Source organism: Bombina bombina, chromosome 7, assembly GCF_027579735.1.
Source record: "Bombina bombina isolate aBomBom1 chromosome 7, aBomBom1.pri, whole genome shotgun sequence".
Classification (NCBI taxonomy): Eukaryota; Metazoa; Chordata; class Amphibia; order Anura; family Bombinatoridae; genus Bombina; species Bombina bombina.
This window is the reverse complement of record NC_069505.1, coordinates 576,721,461-576,744,269: the sequence shown is the minus strand read 5'-3', so window position 1 is coordinate 576,744,269 and position 22,809 is coordinate 576,721,461. Positions and strand designations below refer to the sequence as shown.

General features: G+C 37.8%; 1 protein-coding gene across 2 annotated transcripts in view; it reads right to left on the bottom strand.

Annotated features, from left to right (window-relative positions):
- The window catches only part of EGFL8 (EGF like domain multiple 8), a 65,682-nt gene that overhangs the window by 21,077 nt on the left and 21,796 nt on the right, over window positions 1–22,809 (bottom strand). For both annotated transcript variants that reach the window (XM_053689160.1, XM_053689161.1), the window contains exons 6-8: window positions 16,174–16,338; window positions 12,990–13,054; window positions 9,355–9,517 (exon numbers count right to left, since the gene is read on the bottom strand). In XM_053689160.1, the coding sequence (XP_053545135.1) occupies window positions 9,355–9,517; window positions 12,990–13,054; window positions 16,174–16,338 (393 nt within the window). The remainder of the gene's footprint in view (window positions 1–9,354; window positions 9,518–12,989; window positions 13,055–16,173; window positions 16,339–22,809) is intronic.

The following is a 22,809-nucleotide window of genomic DNA, read 5'->3' as shown; positions in this document are numbered from 1 at the left end:
CCAGTTCCTGATGTTATTTCTGATGTGATTGCTAAGGAATGGGTTAAGCTGGTACTTCTTTCATTCTTCTTCTAGGTTTAAAAAGTTGTACCCTTTGCCAGCGGCTAAATTAGAGTTTTTGTAAAAGATCCCCAAAGTTGATGGGGCTATCTCTACTCTTGCCAACGTACTACTATTCCTATGGAGATACAGTACTTATTTTAAAGATCCTTTAGATAGGAAACTTGAATCTTATTTAAGGGAAAGCTTATTTATATTCTGGCTATCTCTCAGGTCTGCCATTGCTATGGCTGATTTTGCGGCTGCATCAACCTTTTGGTTGGATAGGTTAGTGCAACAGGAAACAGATCCTGATTTGTCTAGCATTGTTAGTTTGCTTCAACATGCTTATTTTATCTGTGATGCTATTTTTGATATCATTAAAATTGATGTTAAATCTTTGGGGGATACTTATCAAGCCGTCTACTTTTCTGGCTTCGCCGGCCCAATACGCCCGCCTAAGCTCGCCTCACATCGCCGCCGCAGACCTGAAAAAATACGCCTAAGTTATCAAATAAAGCTGTCAAAAAGCCGCGGGGCGATGAGCAGCGGACTGTGACAGTTATCACTCATCGATCTCGCTGCCCTTCGGCTTTTTCCCAGCTTTATTGCTAGCCTGTCACTAAGCTCTCACACTAAACTACACTGTTCTATCCTATACCCGGCGCCCCCGGAGCCTCCCGCAACTAAATAAAGTTACTAACCCCTAAACCGCCGCTCCTAGACCCCGCCGCAACTCTTATAAATGTATTAACCCCTAAACCGCCGCTCCCGGACACCGCTGCCACCTACAGTATACCTAGTAACCCCTATCCTGCCCCCCCTCTACACCGTCGCCCTCTATTATAAAGTTATTAACCCCCTATCCTGCTGATCCCGCACCTCTCCGCAACTAAATAAAATAGTATACCCCTAAACCGCCGCTCCCTGAACCCGCCGCAACCTATATTAAACCTATTAACCCCTATCCTGCCCCCCCCCACACCGTCGTCACCTATAATAAATTTATTAACCCCTAATCTGCCTCCCCTACACCGTCGCCCCCTATAATAAATGTATTAACCCCTATCCTGCCCCCACTACGCCGCCGCCACTGTAATAAAATTATTAACCCCTAAACCTAAGTCTAACCCTAACCCTAACGCCCCCCTAACTTAATATTAATTAAATAAATCTAAATAATATTTTTATTATTAACTAAATGAATCCTATTTAAAACTAAATACTTACCTATAATATAAACCCTAATATAGCTACAATATAAATAATAATTATATTCTAGCTATCTTAGGATTTATTTTTATTTTACAGGTACCTTTCAATTTATTTTAACTAGGTACAATAGCTATTAAATAGTTATTAACTATTTAATAGCTTACCTAGCTAAAATAAACTGAAATTTACCTGTAAAATAAATCCTAACCTAAGTTACAATTACACCTAACACTACACTATACTTAATAAATTATTCCTATTTAAAACTAAATACTTACCTGTAAAATAAACCCTAATATAGCTACAATATAAATAATAATTATATTGTAGCTATCTTAGGATTTATATTTATTTTACAGGTAACTTTGTATTTATTTTAGCTAGTTAGAATAGTTATTAAATAGTTATTAACTATTTAATAACTACCTAGCTAAAAGAAATACAAAACGATCTGTAAAATATATCCTAACTTAAGTTACAATTAAACCTAATACTACACTATCATTAAATTAACTACCTACAAATAACTACAATTGAATACAATTACATAAACTAACTAAAGTACAAAAAATAAAAAAGCTAAGTTACAAAAAATAAAAAAATAAGTTACAAACATGTTAAAAATATTACAACAATTTTAAGATACTTACACCTAATCTAAGCCCCCTAATAAAATAACAAACCCCCCAAAATAAAAAAATGCCCTACCCTATTCTAAATTAAATAAACTTCAAAGCTCTTTTACCTTACCAGCCCTTAAAAGGGCCATTTGTGGGGGCATGCCCCAAAGAAAACAGCTCTTTTTGCCTGTAAAAGAAAAATACAACCCCCCCAACATTAAAACCCACCACCACACATACCCCCTAATCTACCCAAACCCCCCTTACAAAAACCTAACACTAATCCCCTGAAGATCATCCTACCTTGTCTTCACTCAGCCGAGCAGCGATGGAACCGAAGTGGACATCCGGAGCGGAAGAAGTTAATCCTCCAAGCGGCGCTGAAGAATCTTCCATCCGATGAAGTCATCATCCAGGCAGCGCTGAAGAAAAGTCTCGATCCGGGCCGATGTCATCTTCAAAGAGGCGCTGAAGAGGTCTTCTATCCGGGCGAAGTCATCTTCCAAGCCGGGTCTTGAATCTTCCTTCCGCCGACGGCGGAACCCTCCTTCTTCACCGACGGACTACGACGAATGAAGGCTCCTTTAAGGGACGTCATCCAAGATGGCGTCCCCTCAATTCGATTGGCTGATAGGATTCTATCAGCCAATCGGAATTAAGGTAGGAAAATTCTGATTGGCTGATGGAATCAGCCAATCAGATTCAAGTTCAATCCGATTGGCTGATCCAATCAGCCATCAGATTGAGCTCGCATTCTATTGGCTGATCGGAACAGCCAATAGAATGCGAGCTCAATCTGATTGCTGATTCCATCAGCCAATCAGATTTTTCCTACCTTAATTCCGATTGGCTGATAGAATCCTATCAGCCAATCGGAATTGAGGGGACGCCATCTTGGATGACATCCCTTAATGGAGCCTTCATTCGTCGTAGTCCGTCGGGTGAAGAAGGAGGTTCCGCGTCGGCGGAAGGAAGATTCAATACCCGGCTTGGAAGATGACATCGCCCGGATAGAAGTCCTCTTCAGCGCCTCTTTGAAGATGACATCGGCCCGATCGAAGACTTTTCTTCAGCGCCGCCTGGATGATGACTTCATCGGATGGAAGATTTCTTCAGCGCCGCTTGGAGGATTAACTTCTTCCGCTCCGGATGTCTACTTCGGTTCCATCGCTGCTCGGCTGAGTGAAGACAAGTAGGATGATCTTCAGGGGATTAGTGTTAGGTTTTTGTAAGGGGGGTTTGGGTAGATTAGGGGTATGAGGGTGGTGGGTTTTAATGTTGGGGGGGGTTGTATTTTTCTTTTACAGGCAAAAGAGCTGTTTTCTTTGGGGCATGCCCCCACAAATGGCCCTTTTAAGGGCTGGTAAGGTAAAAGAGCTTTGAACTTTATTTAATTTAGAATAGGGTAGGGCATTTTTTTATTTGGGGGGGTTTGTTATTTTATTAGGGGGGCTTAGATTAGGTGTAAGTAGCTTAAATTGTTGTAATATTTTTAACGTTTGTAACTTATTTTTTTATTTTTTGTAACTTAGCTTTTTTTATTTTTTGTACTTTAGTTTAGTTTATGTAATTGTATTTAATTGTACTTATTTGTAGGTAGTTTATTTAGTTAATTTAATGATAGTGTAGTATTAGGTTTAATTGTAACTAAGTTAGGATTTATTTTACAGGTAATTTTGTATTTCTTTAGCTAGGTAGTTATTAAATAGTTAATAACTATTTAATAACTATTCTAACTAGCTAAAATAAATACAAAGTTACCTGTAAAATAAAGATAAATCCTAAGATAGCTACAATATAATTATTTAATTATATTGTAGCTATCTTAGTGGTTTATTTTACAGGTAAGTATTTAGTTTTAAATAGGAATAATTTATTAAAAGTATAGTGTAGTGTTAGGTGTAATTGTAACTTAGGTTAGTTTTTTATTTACAGGTAAATTTCTCTTTATTTTAGCTAGGTAAGCTATTAAATAGTTAATAACTATTTAATAGCTATTGTACCTAGTTAAAATAAATTGAAAGGTGCCTGTAAAATAAAAATAAATCCTAAGATAGCTAGAATATAATTATTATTTATATTGTAGCTATATTAGGGTATTTTTTAAAGGTAAGTATTTAGTTTTAAATAGGATTCATTTAGTTAATAAGAGTTAATTTATTTAGATTTTATTTAATTAATATTTAAGTTAGGGGGGCGTTAGGGTTACGGTTAGACTTAGGTTTAGGGGTTAATAATTTTATTACAGTGGCGGCGGTGTAGTGGGGGGCAGGATAGGGGTTAATACATTTAATATAGGGTGCGGCGGGTTCAGGGAGCGGCGGTTTAGGGGTTAATACATTTATTATAGTTGCAGTGGGCTCCGGGAGCGGCGGTTTAGGGGTTAATATGTATAGAGTAGCTTGCGGTGGGCTCCGGGAGCGGCGGTTTAGGGGGGTAATAACTTTATTTAGTTGCGGCGGTGTAGGGGGGACAGATTAGTGGTGTTTAGACTCGGGGTACATGTTAGGGTGTTAGGTGTAGACAGCTCCATAGGAATGAATGGGATGTCTGTCAGCAGCGAACTTGTACTTTCGCTATGGTCAGACTCCCATTGATTCTATGGGATCCGCCGCCTCAGGGTTGACGGTTTGAAAACCAGGTACGCTGGGCCGTAAAAGTGCTGAGCGTACCTGCTAGTTTTTTGATAACTAGCAAAAGTAGTGAGAATGTGCCGCACTTGTGTGCGGAACATCTTGGAGTGACGTAAGAATCGATCTGTGTCGGACTGAGTCCGGCGGATCGAGCTTACCTCACAAAAATTCTACTTTTGCCGGTCTCGAGCCTTTGATAACTAAGGCGTATCAGCCTCGCCACAATATGCTGCGGAATTCCAGCGTATTTGAGGTTGACGGTTTGATAACTAGGCCCCTTCGTCTTTAGCTATTTTAGGCTAGAAGAGCTTTATGGCTCAAATCTTGGAATGCTGACACGGTATCTAAGTCTAGATTACTAATCTCTTTCTTTCCAAGTTAACAATTTATTTGGTTCTCAGTCGGATTCAATTATTTCAACTATCACTGGGGGGTAGGAAGTTTTTTTGCCTCAGGATAAAAGATTTTACGGTAAATTTAAAGCTTCTAATCATTTTTGTTCTTTGCGACAGAATAAGGAACAGAAAAACAATCCTTCCCCAAAAGACTCTGGTTCCAATTGAAAACCTTCTTCAAGTTGGGAATAAATCCAAGCCTTTTAAGAAACAAAAGCCAGCCCCAAGTCCTGCATGAGGTGGGGGCCCCGTGATCCAGTTCAGCTGGTGGGGGGCAGATTGTAATTATTCAAGACATTTGGGCAGATTTGTTCAAAATCAGTGTATTCAAAGTATTGTCCTCAAGGGTATCGAATAGGATTCAGAGTAAGACCTCCTGTGAGAAGATTCTTTCTCTCTCACATCCAGCAAATCTGGTGAAGGCTCAGGGTTTTCTGAAGTGTGTTTCAGATCTAGAGCTTTCAGGGGTAATAATACCAGTTCCATTTCAGGAAAAGGGTCTGGGGTTTTATTCAAATCTATTCATTGTCCCAAAGAAAGAAAGTTAATTCAGACCAGTTCTGGATCTCAAGTTTTTGAATCGTTTAGTAAGAGTCCCAACTTTCAAGATGGTGACTATGAGGACTATTTTTGCCTTTTGTTCAGCAAGGTCATTATTATGCTCACAATAGACTTACAAGATGCATATCTTCACATTTCGATTCATCCAGACCACTAACGGTTCTGAGATTCTCTTTTCTAGACAAGCATTACCAATTTGTCACTCTTCCATTTGGCCTAGCAACAGCTCCAAGGATCTTTTCAAAGGTTCTCGGTACCCTTCTATCTGTAATCAGAGAACAGGGTATTGTGGTGTTTCCTTATTTGGATGATATCTTGGTTCTAGCTCAGTCTTTAAATTTAGCCGAACTGTTTTGTTTCTTCAAAGACATGGTTGGAGGATCAATTTACCAAAGAGTTTCTTGATTCCTCAGACAAGGGTCACATTTTTAGGTTTCCAGAAAGATTCAGTGTCCATGACTCTGTCCTTAACAGACAAGAAACAAATGAAATTGGTTTCAGCTTGTCGAAACCTTCAGTCTCAATCATTCCCTTCCGTGGCAATGTGCATGGAAGTTTTAGGTCTCATGACTGCAGCATCGGACACTATCTCCTTTGCTGGTTTTCACATGAGACCTCTACAGCTTTGCATGCTGAATCAATGGTGGCAGGGATTATACTCGGATATCACAACTGATATACTTAAATCCCAACATTCAACTCTCTGACTTGGTGGTTAGACCATCATTGTTTAATTCAGGGGGCCTCTTATGTTTGTCCTACCTGGACTGTGATCACAACAGATGCAAGTATTTCAGGTTGGAGAGCTGTCTGGGGATCTCTGACAGCACAAGGGGTTTGGAAATCTCAAGAGGCGAGTTTACCAATCAATATTTTAGAACTCAGTGCTATTTTCAGGCTCTTCAGGTATGTCCTCTGATAAAGAGAGAACCATTCATTTGTTTTTAGATGGACAATATCACAACTGTGGCATATGTCAATCATCAGGGTGGGACTCGCAGTCCCCTAGCTATGAAAGAAGTATCTCGGATACTTTCTTGGGTGGAATCCAGCTCTTGTCTAATTTCTGTGGTGCATATCCCAGGTGTAGACAATTGGGAAGCGGATTATCTCAGCCATCAGACCTTACATCCAGGGGAGTGGTCTCTCCATCCAGATGTATTTTGACAGATTGTACAGATGTGGGGTCTTTCAGAATAGATCTGATGGCTTCTTATCTAAACAAGAAACTTCCCAGGTACCTGTCCAGGGATCCTCAGGCGGAGATGGTGGATGCTTTAGCAGTTCATTGGTTTTACCAACCTGCTTATATCTTTTCCGCCTCTAGTTCTTCTTCCAAGAATGATCTCCAAGATCATCATGGAACAATCGTATGTGTTTTCTGATAGCCCAGCCCCACATGCCTCACAGGTTTTGGTATGCAGATCTTGTTCGGGTGTCCAGTTGCCAGCCTTGGCCACTTCCTCTAAGACCCAAATCTTCTGTCTCAGGGATGTTTTTCCATCAGGATCTCAAATCGTTAAATTTGAAGGTATGGAAACTTGAATGTTCAATGCTTAGTCATAGAGGTTTCTCTGACTCAGTGATTAATACTATGCTACAGACTTGTAAGTCTGTTTCAAGGAATATATATTATCGAGTTTGGAAGACTTATATTTCATGGTGTTCTTCTCATACATTTTCCTGGCATTCTTTAGAATTCCTAAAATTTTACAGTTTCTTCAGGATGGTTTGGATAAAGGTTGTCTGCAAGTACTTTGAAGGGACACATCTCTGCTCTTTCTGTTTTATTTCATAGAAAGATTGCTAAGCTTCCTGATATCACTGTTTTGTTCAGGCTTTGGTTCATATCAAGCCTGTTATTAAATCAAGCTCTCTTCCTTGGAGTCTTAATTTGGTTTTGAAGACTTTGCAGGCTCCTCCTTATGAGCCTATGCATTCTTTGGATAGTAAACTACTTTCTTGGAAAGTGTTGTTTCTTTTTGACTATCTCTTCAGCTAGAAGAGTTTCCGAATTTTCTGCTCTCTCTTGTGAGTCTCCTTTTCTGATTTTCCATCAGGATAAGGCTGTTTTGCCGGACTTTGTTTAAAAATATTTCTAAGGTTGTGAATTCTAACAACATTAGTAGGGAAATTGTTGTTCCTTCCTTGTGTCCTAATTCCAAGAATGCTCTTGAAAAGATCTTTGTATTCTTTGGATGTTGTAAGAGCTTTGAAATATTATGTTGACGCTACTAAAGATTTTAGGAAGACTTCTAGTCTATTTGTTGTCTTCTCTGGTTCTAGGAAAGGTCAGAAAGCCTCTGCCATTTCTTTGGCATCTTGGTTGAAGCTTTTGATTCATAAAGCTTATTTGGAGTGGGACAGTCCCCACCTCAGAGGATCAGCTCATTCTACTAGATCAGTCTCTACTTCTTGGGCTTTTAAGAATAAAGCTTCAGTTGATAAGATTTGCAAAGCAGCAACTTGGTCTTCTTTGCATTTTGATGTATTTGCTTCTTCTGAAGCAGTCTTTGGTACAAACGTTCTTCAGGCAGCTGTTTCTGTTTGATTCTTCTGCTAATGTTTTAAGTTTTTTCTTTCAATTCATGAGAAAAACTTATTTTTTGTGGATTTAATTTTTCAGCTGAAAATGGCTGTTTTTATTTTTTTCCCTCCCTCTCTAGTGACTCTTCTGTGGAGTTCCACATCTTGGGTATTTCTATCCCATACGTGACTAGCTCATGGACTCTTGCCAATTACATGAAAGAAAACATAATTTATGTAAGAACTTACCTGATAAATTAATTTCTTTCATATTGGCAAGAGTCCATGAGACCCACCCTTTTCTGGTAGCTATGGTTGTTTGTATAAAAGCACAATTATATTTCCAGTTTCCTCTTTTTTGTATGCTTTTTTACTCCTTTTTATAACACCCCACTACTTGGCTATTCGTTAAATTGAATTGTGGGTGTGGTGAGGGGTGTATTTATAGGCATTTTGAGGTTTGGAAAACTTTGCCCCTCCTGGTAGAATTGTAGATCCCATACGTCACTAGCTCATGGACTCTTGCCAATATGAAAGAAATTAATTTATCAGCTAAGTTCTTACATAAATTATGTTTTTCTACACTTGCATTTCTAATCTGGGTCGAAGGAGAGACTCTTTGGCGAGCAGCATCAAGGAAAGTGCATTCGTATTGTATTTTGTCTATTCTATACCTATAAAAATATATGTTCCTATATTCTTTATAAGAAGGAAGTAGAATAGGAGAAGACAGGGAGCCATTTAAGAGATAGATGAAGAGATGAAGAGAAGCCAGCATAATAAATAATGAAAGAAGAGTTGGAGGGCTTAGTTATCACAGTCCAGTCAGTATTCTAACTCCAATCATGCTATGTTAACCTAATAACCAATCAAAATTACAGCAGGAACATTGTTTAAATAGAAGGGAAAATTTGGTAAGCTTTTGTCTGGAAAGAGGAAATGGAAGAGGGACCCTGTTGATGTGGCTATAAGAGGCTGAAAAGTGACAACACAGATCGGTTATTAAGGTATGAGTTTTCATCTCAGAAGCTGTTTATATTTTGGGAGGATTTTTTCTTGGGGGGGTTAAGGCGCAACCTAGTGGCAGGAGCACAGCCTTTTACGTTTTGGGGGATGGGTATGCATTGGGGTGGTTTGCGTAGAATACATTTTTTGTGAATGGAGAGGAGTTGTTTAGGTGTGCCGGTCGTACTGAAGAGGGGAAGGATCAGCTAGTGGTCTAGTACTTGGGGCTTTGGTTCATACAGTTAGTATTATTAGTACAATATTATTTCTTTGCTCCTCTTTGATGCTACATTTGAAAAAAACAATACAATAAAAATATTTGAAAAAAAACCTATTGTTTATGATTCTATAGTCACTCACACTCTCCCATCTTCTCTTCCATGTACATGAGCTGATCACTCAGAGAATCCACACGATCCAAACTTTGGATTCGCTCCCAGAATTCTAGTACTTGATCAGAGCGGATCTCTGACAGCTTCACCGGAAAGAGACGTTGCAGGGCAGAGAGAGTGTTGTCCAACCTCTGGAAAACATACAGGATAATTAAGGGCTGGATTACAAGTGGTGCAGTAACTGTTGCACGCAAGCAAAAAGAGGTTTATCATGGCTCTTTGCGCACATCAGAAGAAGCACAGTATTACGAGTTGAAAGTAAAAAACGTTCGCTTGAGTACAATTAAATTTAACGCGCATTGGGATCGCGCAACCTCAGAGCTCTGATTAACTGTTATGCAAGTCAAATAAGTTACACAAAACCCATCAAAAGGGAGAGGCTGAGCGAGAAAAGAGGAGGGAAGGGAGGAAGAGTGGCAGAGGGAGGTGGAGAGAGGATAGAGGTCAAGAGGAAGAACCTGAGAAGTATAAGAAAGAAGGGAGGGGAGAGAGGAGGAAGAGACTGAGCGAGAAAAGAGGAGGGAAGGGAGGAAGCCTGAGAGGGGGAGGAAAGAGTGGCAGAGGGGAGGGGGAGAGGGGATAGAGTTCAAGAGGAAGAACCTGAGAAGTATAAGAAAGAAGGGAGGGGAGAGAGGAGGGAGAGACTGAGCAAGAAAAGAGGAGGGAAGGGAGGAAGCCTGAGAGGGGGAGGAAAGAGTGGCAGAGGGGAGGGGGAGAGGGGATAGAGTTCAAGAGGAAGAACCTGAGAAGTATAAGAAAGAAGGGAGGGGAGAGAGGAGGGAGAGACTGAGCAAGAAAAGAGGAGGGAAGGGAGGAACTAATAGAGGGAGAGAGTAATGGGAAACAAAGAGTAGAGAATGGAGAAAGGGGGAAAGAAAGATAGGGAGAGGGAAGAGAGGGGAAAGAGGAAGACAGAGAAATAGGGTAAGGAAGGGAATAAGAGAGATAAATGGAAAAGAAAAAAAGGAAAGGAAAACCGAAGAGAGAGAGAAGTAAGAGGGGAAAGGGGAAGAGGAGGGAAGGGGCAGAGAGAAAGGGGAGGGAGTGGGGGGGGAGAAACAGAGAGGAGATGGAAACAGAGAGGAGGGGAAGAGAAAGATTGTGGGGTGTAGAAGAACAGAAAGAGGAAGGGAGTTTGAGGATGGGGAGAAAGATGGGGAGGGATTTGATCACCTCTCTGAGTTAAAGGAACACTGAACCCAAATGTTTTCTTTCATGATTCAGGTAGAGCATGAAATTTTAAGCAACTTTCTAATTTACTCCTATTATCAAATTTTCTTTATTCTCTTGGTATCTTTATTTGAAATGCAAGAATGTTTAGTTTAGATGCCGGCCCATTTTTGGTGAACAACCTGGGTTGTCCTTGCTGATTGATGAATACATTCATCCCCTAATAAAAAAAGTGCTGTCCAGAGTTCTGAACCAAGAAAAAAAGCTTAGATGTCTTCTTTTTCAAATAAAGATAGCAACGAAGAAAAATTGATAATAGGAGTAAATTAGAAAGTTGCTTAAAATTGCATGCTCTATCTGAATCACGAAAGAAAAAATTTGGGTTCAGTGTCCCTTTAACATATAAAGATATCCTCAGTATCTAAGCTAATGTTTTTCTAAGTATTTAAGAACAAACACGTGTCCTGCTCCTTTATATCTTGCTTGGCAGTTGGGTTTGCACCAACCTTTGTTAGAACATCACATTATAGTTTATACAGCTGACAAATGGTCTAACTATTTTATGAATAATTATTTTGTGCAAAAAAAAAATGTCAGCAGCAAATACTTTTTCCAGTACTGCATAACATCTCTTCCTCCTACGCTGGCTCAGCACAGCGCACCATTATACAGACTTGCCTCCAGCTCTTGTCAACAGTGATCATTCGTACATACAGACAAAAACACAGAGAAAGAAAAAAAATGTGTAAGTCTCATCTTCTCTCAGAAAGAGAGATCCAGTGACCAAAGAGCAGAAATAGTAGTTTGGAGCAGGTACGTGACATACACAGGAGTAAATAAAAGTCACAATTAAACGTTTATGACGTACAATTTTACACAACTTTCTAATTTACTTTTATCATCAAATTTGCTTTGTCCTCTTGGCATTCTTTGTTGAAAGCTAAACCTAGGTAGGCTCCTATGCTAATTTATAAGCCCTTGAAGGCCGCCTCTTATATGAATGCATTTGACACTTTTTCACAGCTACAGGGCATTAGTCCACGTGTTTCATATAGATAACATTGTGCTCATGTACGTGAAGTTATTTACGTCTGTCAAAAGATCTGAGATAAGGAGGCAGTCTGCAGAAGCTGAGATACAAGGTAACTACCTAGGTAAAAAGTATATTTCTATAACAGTGTTGGTTAGGCAAAACTGGGAAGTGGTAAATAAAGGGATGATCTATTTTTTCAAAGAATAACATTTTTGGTGTTTACTGTCCCTTTAAAGGGGTTAAATACTTCTTGCTTTTGTGTACAAATGTATTTGTCCCTATGCTTATTCGAGGAGCCAAAGTACAAATTGTGTAAAATGCTGCAATAGCTGATTAAAGGAACATGAAACCCAAAATGTTTCTTTCGTGAATCAGATACAGGGGCCAATTTATCAATGTCTGTCCGACAGACATTGCTGAATGCCAACAGCATGGCCGCTAGCAGGGGGTGTCAATCAGCCCGATCGTTTATTATCAGGCGGATTGCAGACCGCAGCCTCAGAGGCAGAGGACCAGTTATGGAGCAGCGGAGATTGATAATTCATCCCCCAAAGCATAGATTTCTAAAAAAAAACTTTTTAAGTTACTTCTATCCTCAATTTTGCCTAAGTCTCTTAGTATCCTTTATTGAAGTAGCAGCAGTGCACTACTAGGAACTAGCTAAACAGATAAATAAACCAATGACAAGAGGCATTTCTGTGCAGCCACCAATCAGCAGCTAGCACCAATTCCCTCAGCCTACCTAGGTATTCTTTTAAACAAAAGATATCAATAAAACTAAGCAAATTAGATAATAGAAGTTAATAGGAAAGTTGTTTAAAATTGTGTTTTATCTGAATCATGAAGGAAAATGTTGGGTTTCATGTCCCTTTAAGGCAATTTGTAGCATTTTAAAGAAAATCAACCTTAACAGAATTTGCTTTTTAGTCTCACTGTAGAGTGTTTTTTATTTTACACAAATTTATTTAGTGTAAATTGTATTTAGTCCCCCGTAACTTTATTTTGCCGTTACACTGTTTGCTAATTCAAGCAATTTTACTAAACCACACTGCAGTTTATCCAATGATTTTTAAAAGAAAGAAAAAAAAATCTTACAAGTTGCCATACAATGCTTTCAGAAGAAATTTTTGAGATTTGGATTTGGGGACAATTATAGAATATTATCTCACATTTGCACACACAAAAAATACATATATAATGCAGAAAGTGAATGTAAGCTGTGAAATTGCTAAGTGATGAATCTGCAAGTCCAATTCTTAGAGATTGCTGTACAATAGAGAGATAAGACAGTGTTGGAGGGAACCTATAAGAAAGAGATTTCTTTGGATGAGAGTAAAAAATAATAATAATTTTAAGGCAAACTCATAGACAGTGGTAAAAGTTTGGGAGACAGCTCTGACCTGTTCCAGATTTGTAACGAGCAAACGAAGATCCTGAACTTCATTAGAAAGTCTCCGTGATGCGTCTGTAAGAAAGACAATTATCATTCATAGTTGCCAACTGTCCTGTTTTTGGCTTCCTGTCCTGACTATTTAGCCTGTACCTAATTCAGTTTAGTCCACGTTTTTTTTTTTTTTGAGGATATTTGATCTAGAGCATGGGTGAAATAATCAGCTGATTAGTTACCATGGTTATTATACCTGATCTCACCCAAGGTAATCCTGAAAACCTGACCTGTTAGACCGGCCCCAGCACCCCTTGGCCCTTCCTCTTCACAGGCCTCGCTTCCACCCACCCTACCTTTCCTAGGGCCACTTTTATGCAACCACAGGCTCCCACACCTTAGTCAGGAGTGGAGAAGCCTTGAAGAAATGAGCTACATATGGGCACAAGGCTTGCTTTATGACCTCCTAGAGCAAAGATGTGGCCCTATGGTGAAGGCAGCCCACTGGCCCCCAGGAAAAGTCTTGGTATGTTGGCGGGCCAATCCGGCCCTTATGAAGAAAGGCATCTCAATATTGTTGCATAATTTGGAACATGTTTAAAGAGCCATAATAGTTAAACATGAAATGCTCTAATATAAATACTGTGTATACAACTATACACACAGTAGAAGTGCATGTGACTGGGCGGGGCTAAGGCAACAGGCCCTTGTACACAACAGGCCCAGGGGGCATGTCCTGTATACCCTAAGCTCAATCTGGGCCTGATTGATCCCCCTGCAATTTAAAGGGACATTGTTGTACTGTTAAAGGTGTTTCCCCTTAACCTGTAATTTAATTTGTGCTTTGGATAGCTTAAAGGGACACTGAACCCAAATGTTTTTCTTTTATGATTCAGCTAGAGCAGCAATTTTACGCAATGTTCTAATTTACTACTATTAACACATTTTCTTCGTTCTCTTGGTATCTTTATTTGAAAAAGCAGGAATGTAAGCTCACAAGTCGGCCCATCTCTGGTTCAGAACCTGGGTAGCGCTTGCTGATTGGTGGCTATATGTAGCCACCAATCAGCAAGCGCTATCCAGGGTATTGAACCAAAAATGGGCTGGCTCCTATGCTTACATTTCTGCTTATTCAAATAAAGATAGCAAGAGAACAAAGACAAATTTATAATAGGAGTAAATTAGAAAGTTACTTAAAATTGCTGCTCTATCTGAATCATGAAAGAAAAAATATGGGTTTAATATCCCGTTAAGTAACATTCAAACTTTATAATATTTCAAAGTATTACATATCATCATGCCACTTGACTATGTCATAAATCCACCAAACTGACCACATTTTCTGTGGAGAACGCGTATTTCCATTGAATGCTTTAAATACTTTTTTCCCTGTGTAATTTCAATACAAATTTGAATTTATCCATGAATTATGAGTTTTAAAGGACGACTTTATAATGATTTTTAATAAGATTGATTAATGCTTCTTTTAATTTCAATAATCATTTATTCATTTCATACGATATTAAAAAAAAAATTGTGTTCTTTTGCAATATATGCATCTATATCACATACTTAAATGTAGGGAACACCCCTTTGAAGGACGGAATATTTTCAAGGTAAAGACGTCTTTACAGAATTCTAACAGGAGCTTTAAGGCCGGATTGGCCTACCAGGATACCAGGAGATTTCCCGGTGGGCTGCAGCAGCTGGGGCTGGAAAACTACAATTTAAAGGGGTGAATAATAGATGCAATTGGGTTGTAGGGTGCCTATATAACAACAATATGGCACTTTTGTTTAATACAAACATGATATTTTAAAAAAAATGGGGGGAAGGCGTGTCCTAGTAATCTCCTTTGAGAAAAATAGGGCTTGCAAATTCTACTGGCTCAACAAAAATTAGGGCTGGACTCTAAGTTTTCCAGGGCTGCTTTTTATTCCCAGTCCGGCCCTGGTTTGTGCTCTCTCCCCCTCTCTTTTGCCGTCTCTCTCCCCCCTCTCTTTTGCTGTCTCTCTCCCCCCTCTCTCTTGCTCTCTCTCTCCCCCCTCTCTTTTGCTCTCTCCCCCCTCTCTTTTGCTCTCTCTCTCCCCCCTCTCTTTTGCTCTCTCTCTCCCCCCTCTCTTTTGTGCTCTCTCCCCCCTCTCTTTTGCCATCTCTCTTCCCCCCTCTCTTTTGCCGTCTCTCTCCCCCTTCTCTTTTGCTGTCTCTCTCCCCCCTCTCTTTTACTGTCAATCTCCCCCCTCTCTTTTGTGCTCTCTCCCCCCTCTCTTTTGCTGTCTCTCTCCCCCCTCTCTTTTGCACTCTCTCCCCCTCTCTTTTGTGCACTCTCCCCCCTCTCTTTTGTGCACTCTCCCCCCTCTCTTTTGTGCTCTCTCCCCCTCTCTTTTGTGCTCTCTCCCCCCTCTCTTTTGTGCTCTCTCCCCCTCTCTTTTGCTGTCTCTCTCCCCCCTCTCTTTTGCCATCTCTCTCCCCCCTCTCTTTTGCTGTCTCTCTCCCCCTCTCTCTTTTGCTGTCTCTCTCTCCCTCTCTCTATCCCCCCTCTTCTGCTCTCTCTATTCCCCCTCTTTAGAGCTCTCTGTCTCTTAGCAGCCGGCCCCGGTATTTGGCCCCGCATGCGTCACGCCCGGCCACACCCATGTCGCACCCGCCAGCCATGCCCACTCCGCACCCGCCCAGCCACGTCCGCTCCACCACACAACGCCAGGTTAGTTGGAAGGCCAGGTGTGTTTGTCCTTGCGCGCAGTCTCTGCTGTGCATGACAGCTTCGGACAAACACACTTGGCCTTTTATTATATAGGATTTGTCAGTTATTCAATTCTTAATGGCAAAATTAAACTTTCATGATTCAGATAGACCATGGGACTTTAAGCAGCTTTCTAATTTACTTCTATTATTACATTTTTTTTGTTCTATTTATATACTTCTTTAAGAGTAAAGCTAGGAAGGCTTATAGAAGCTTAGGAGCGTGCACAAGTCTTAAGCAGTCTATAGCAGCAGTGTTTGTATGTATTGATAACATGCCATAAACACTTGCAAACACAACTGCCAGATGGCTATAGAGACATGCACACCCCTAAACTCACCTAGTACTACTCTTTAATAAAGGATACGATCCAGTCTTTTTTTAGTTAAATTTTGAGTTTACTGTCCCTTTTAGTATTTGTTTTTCACTAACTCTTGTTTATTAAGTTCATGTTTACCTTCTGCCTGTTGAGACAGAATGGGGGGGAGCTTCTTTTTTTCTTTGCAAGTCTTTCCATCTTCACTGAGAGTAAATCCCGGGCGACAGTCACAGCGGAAACTTCCTCGAGTATTAATACAAAGTTGTGAGCAGGGATGAGAGGGGCGTCTACACTCATCTATATCTGAGATAAAAAGCAAGATCAATAGTGAAATGGATAGAAATGAAGACATACAAGAGAGGGGGGAGTAGATGAAAAACATATATATATATATATATATATATATACAGGTAGCCCTCAGTTTACGCCGGGGTTAGGTTCCAGACGGAATGGTTTTAAATCGAAACCGTTGCAAATTGAAACCCAGTTTATATTGTAAGTCAATGGGAAGTGAGGGAGATAGGTTCCAGGCCCCTCTCAAAATTGTAATAAGTAACACCTAATACATTATTTTTAAAGCTTTGAAATGAAGACTTTAAATGCTAAACAGCATTATAAACCTAAGAAAATAATCACACAACACAGACTTCACTTGCATTTTTCTGCAAACAGTTCTTTCTATGCATTCCAATCTGGACTGATTTATAGACAGGAAGATCTTGTTCCTTTGAAATCTGCTCAATAGCTCAGGTCTGGTTAAACTGATTAATTTCAGCTTGCTTGGCTTTGCTGCAACACAAGCGGACACCTCCACCTACTGGCTATTTTAATAAATGCACTGCTTCTCAATGCTTTCAATAGCAGTCACATGACTGGAAAAAAAGATTGTTATTCTGAAACGGTGTAAATTGAACCGTTGTAAAACGAGGGCCACCTGTATATATATATATAATAGCATAGAAAGAAATGACACAGTTTAATAGACAGAAAGGAAAAGAGAGAAGTAAAAAAGAGAAATGTGGAATAAAATATACAGGTGACGAACACATATAGGTAAAATAGAACAGATATTTACAATATACATAAACAAAATATTTTGGGATATTGACATAAAAACAATACATTTATAATATGTAATGGTTTAAAATTAGGAATGCGAAATATTCTAAAAAAGGGATATAAAATAATTAACAACTAGATTACGAGTTTTGAGCGCTATAGGGATTTTAACGACCACCACAAAAGCGGCGTTATTTCACCTCCCTATAGCGCTGCTATTACAAGTTTTAAAAAAGCATACAAGTTTTAAAAAAGCAGGCTTGTGCGGGTGATATGGTTGCGTTGAGCTCCATACCGCACCGAAATCAAGCGCTGCTTTGACGTGCTTGTGCACAATTTCCCCATAGATATCAATTGAGAGAGCCGGGGGAAAAAAAACACCTGCGATCGCGGAATGAAAAGCTCCGTAACGCAGCCCCATTTATGTCTATGGGGAAAGAAAAAGTTACATTTAAACCTAACACCCTAACATAAACCAGAGTCTAAACATCCCTAATCTGCCACCCCCGACATCACGCCACCTACATACAGTTATTAACCCCTAATCTGCCGCCCCTGACATTGCCGCCACCTACATACAGTTATTAACCGCTAATCTGCCGCCCCCGACATCGCCGCCACCTACATACAGTTATTAACCCCTAATCTGCCGCCCCCGACATCACCGCCACCTACATACAGTTATTAACCCCTAATCTGCCGCCCCCGACATCGCCGTCACCTACATACAGTTATTAACCCCTAATCTGCCACCCCCGACATTGCCACCACCTACATACAGTTATTAACCCCTAATCTGCCGCCCCAACATCGCCGCCACCTACATACAGTTATTAACCCCTAATCTGCCGCCCCCAACATCACCGCCATCTACATAAAACTATTAACCCCTAATCTGCCGCTCCTGATGTCGCCGCCACTATACTAAAGTTATTAACCCCTAAACCTCTGGCGTCCCGCATCACTACCACTAAATAAATCCATTAACCCCTAAACCTAACGTAACCCTAAGCCTATTACCCCCTAACTTTAACAATTAAAATACAGCTAAACTAAAGTTACAATTATTAACTAAATAATAACTATTTTAAACTAAATACAAACTTACCTGTAAAATAAAACCTAAGCTAGCTACAATATAAGTAATAGTTATATTGCAGCTAGCTTAGGTTTTATTTTTATTTCACTGGTAAGTTTGCATTTATTTTAACTAGGTAGACTAGTTAGTAAATAGTTATTATCTATTTACTAACTACCTAGTTAAAATAAAATAAATACAAACTTAGCTCTCAAATAAAACCTAAGCTGCCTTACACTAAAACCTAACATTACAAAAAAAAACCACTAAAATTACTAAAAATAACTAAATTACATTAAAAAAACACTAAATTGCAAAAAATAAGAAACAAATTATCAAAAATAAAAAAGAATTACACCTAATCTAACAGTCCTATCAAAATAAAAAAAATCCCCCCGAAAATAAAAAAAACCCTAGCCTACAATACTAAAGGGCCTTTTGTGGGGCATTGCCCCAAATAAATCAGCTCTTTTACCTGTAAGAAAAATACAAACACCCCCCCAACAGTAAAACCCACCACCCCCACAACCAACCGCTCCAAATAAAAAAAACTATCTAAAAAAACCTAAGCTCCCCATTACCCTGAAAAGAGCATTTGTATGGGCATTTAGCTCTTTTACATGCCCAGACCCTAAACTAAAAATAAAACCCACCCAAAAAAAACTTAAAAAACCTAACACTAACCCCCGAGAATCATCCATGCGGCAAGAAGTCTTCATCCAGACGGCCTCTTCTATTTTCATCCATCCGGCGAAGTCCTCATCCAGGTGGCAAGAAGTCTTCATCCATCCGGCGCAGAGAATCCTCTTCATACAGTCGCCACCGTAAACTGGAACTTCAATGCAAGTGAAGCCATCCAAGATGGCGTCCCTTGCATTCCTATTGGCTGAAAGATTTTAATCAGCCAATAGGATTAGAGTTGCTAAAATCCTATTGGCTGTTTCAATCAGCCAATAGGATTGAGCTCTCATCCTATTGGCTGTTCCAATCAGCCAATAGGAAGAAAGCTCAATCCTGTTGGCTGGTGGGTTTTATTTTATTTATTTTTTTTACAGATAAAAGAGCTGATTTCTTTGGGGCAATGCCCCACAAAAGGCCCTTTTAATGGCCATTTGTAGTTTATTGTAGGCTAGGGGTTTTTTTATTTGGGGGGAGGCTTTTTTATTTTGGTAGGGCTATTAGATTAGCTGTAATTCTTTTTTATTTTTGATAATTTGTTTCTTATTTTTCGTAATTTAGTGTTTGATTTTTTTGTAATTTAATTATTTTATTATTTTTGTAATTAGATACTTTTTGTAATTTTTAGATTAGTGTTAGGATTTTTTTAATGTGTAGTTTAGTTTAATTTAATTGGTAGTTAGTTGAATTGTAGTTTAATAAATATCTTAGTTTAATTGTTAGTTTAAAATTAATTTATTTAATTTGACAGGTAAGTTTTCATTTAATTTAAGATAGGGAAATTGTAATTTTAATATAAAGTTAGGGGGGCATTAGGTTTATGGGTTAATAGTTTATTTTAGTATATTTTGTTGTGGGGGGCTTTCGGTTTAGGGGCTAATAGTTTATTTAAGTATATTTCATTGTGGGGGCTTGCGGTTTAGGGGTTAATAGGTTTATTATAGCGGTGGTGAGGGCGGATGGCAGATTAGGGGTTAATTAGATTTAAATAGTGTTTACAATGTGGGATGGCGGTGGTTTAGGGGTTAATAGGTTTATTATATTGGCGGCAATGTCCGGAGCCGCAAATTAGGGGTTAATAACTTTATTATAGTGTTTGCGATGTAGGAGGGCCTCGGTTTAGGGGTTAATATGTGTAGTTTATGTGTGTTAGTGTACTTTTTAACACTTTAGTTATGAGCTTTATGGTACAGCTTTGTAGCGTAAAACTTATAACTACTGACTTTAGATGGCATTACGGATCTTGTGGTTATAGAGTGTACTGCTCACTTTTTGGCCTCCCAGACAAACTCGTGATACCGGCGCTATGGGAGTCCCATTGAAAAAGGACTTTTTTAAAAGTGCGGTACTGACGTTGTGTGACTGGCTAAAAGGTGTGCGGTACACCTATACCGACAAGACTTGTAATAGCAGCATTAGGGAAAATGAAGCGTTATGGGGCATAACGATGCTATTTGACTCATAACTTAAAACTCGTAATCTAGCTGAATGTTAATAGCAAAAATGGAAAAAAAGAGAAAACATAATATATAAATTTGTTATTAGATCAAAAACATATATAAAAAAAATTGTAAAATAAATACAGATTTAGAAATATAAATATAAAAGTATAAGTATAAAACTGTTAGCACATTAGAAATAAAGAAAATAATAATAATACTAAAATGTGCTCATAATGTATAATAATTAAAGAATAATTATAAAATATTCTAAAAAAACAATATAATTTCAGAATCATGGTAATAGTTGAGTAAAAAATTTTTAAGAAAAGGCAATGGGATGCAAAAAAATAGATTAGATATAGAAATTCACGCATATGCATGTATAATATATGTAATAAAAATGTAGAAAAAAAGTAAACTTAAAAAAAAAACAAAAAAACTATAAATTATAATTTAAAAAAGGGCTTTATAATATACATTTAAAAAATATATTGCTACACTGACAGAAATTGTATTGTATGCTTTGGAGAATATTAATACTGCTGCTACCTTTGGCTCATTGCAGGCATTCTGTTTTCATATAGTATCAGTGTTTTTATACTTTTACTGTATATTCATTTTTACTTTAATATGATTCTTTTATTTATATTAAAATTATATTAAAGTTTTTTTTAAATCTAATTTTTTGTATCAGAAAGTTGAGTGCTGTTTATTTTTATTTGGTATTATAATATACTGTATATATATATATATATATATATATATATATATATACACACACACACACATGCATACATCTATACAAAGTACAGTGAATTGTTGACTTAAAAATCATTAGTTTGATAATTGTAATACAGAAAATATAGTAAAATATCATAAAATAGACATAAAAAAGAATCATGCTGAACGCAAAAGATATAAAAAAAAGATTTTTAAAATAAAAAAATGTTTGAAATATTATCATGTTTATTAAAGATGCAACATTTAAAGAAGGTATTGTTAATAAATGATAACATATAACAGTTAAATCATCAAGCTACACAATCTAATGAATATTAATTTGTATAATATAATGTTCAATGAGTGCTCTGGTCTTTTTAAAATAAGAAAAATAGCTAGGTATTTATATGGTGGTTAGGGTACTAGTCAGTGTAAAAAGTGAATGTTTTGCAAAGTAAATTTAAAAAATACATATTAACAGTGACATTTTTGCTCAGTATTCTAACATAATTTATTAAAATTGGAATGTTAATTTCCTTACATTTATTTGTGCTAATTAAATATTAAATTCTACTATTTATAAAAAAATTATAATAAATTGAGTTTCATTGAAATTAATTTATATATTATATATATATTTATGTTAAATGTTGTTCCTTCGAATATTGAGTCAAATATAGACCTGCATAATGTTTAAAGGGATAGAAATGTCGAATTGAAATACGTATGGGAGCATTTCAATTTAAAATATAAGCATTTTTGCAATATACTGCCATTAGCATATGCACATATTCTGTGAAATCCTGTGCACCAGTATTTAAACACCACACCCTATAAGAGAGCTGGCTGTGGTATGTATTGCTTTTGAAGACATAGTTTCATACAAGCCACTGTTGACTCTCTGTGGTGTTGTGTTTGAATACTGATGCACAGGCCCTTACAGGATATTTACATATGCTGCAGAAAAACATTAATAATTTTTACTAGAAGCATTTTTGCTAATGGAAGTATATTACAAAAATGCTTACATTTCAAATTGAAGTGCAACTATGCACTTTCCATTTTGACCTTTATATCCATTTAATATAAGCCTTTCAGAATTAGCATTTGAATGTTAGATTTTGTTAATATATATAGTTATAGTTATATCCAGACTGTTATATTGAAGTCAATGTAAGTTAATAATAAAGAAATAATAAAATGTGATATTCAAATGTTGATTCTCATAGTTTTACACTACAGTTTCCTTTTATTTAGAAAAAAATAAATTGCACAATGTAACACTTGTTTGATAAAGACTTTAAAGGGACAGTCTAGTCAGAAATAAACTTTCATTATTTAGATAATGTAATTTTAAACAACTTTACAATTTATTTTTATGATCAACTTTCCTTTGTTCTCTTGGTATTCTTAGTTGAATGCTTAACCTAGTTATGTTCATATGCTAATTTCTTAGCCCTTGAAGGTCCCCTCTTATCTGAATGTATTTTAACAGTTTTTCCACAACTAGAGGGCAGTAGTTCATTTGTGCCATATAGGTAACATTGTGCTCTCGTCCATAGAGTTACCTAGGAGCCAGCACTGATAAAATGCAAGTCTGATAAAAGAACTGAGATAAGGGGGTAGTCTGTAGAGGCTTAGATACAAGGTAATCACAGAGGTAAAAAGTGTATTATTATAACAGTGTTGTTTATGCAAAACTGGGGAATGGGTATTAAAGGGAGTATTTATCTTTTTAAACAACAACAATTCTGGTATAGACTGTCCCTTTAAAGAGTATTTGCTCTATGAAAACAT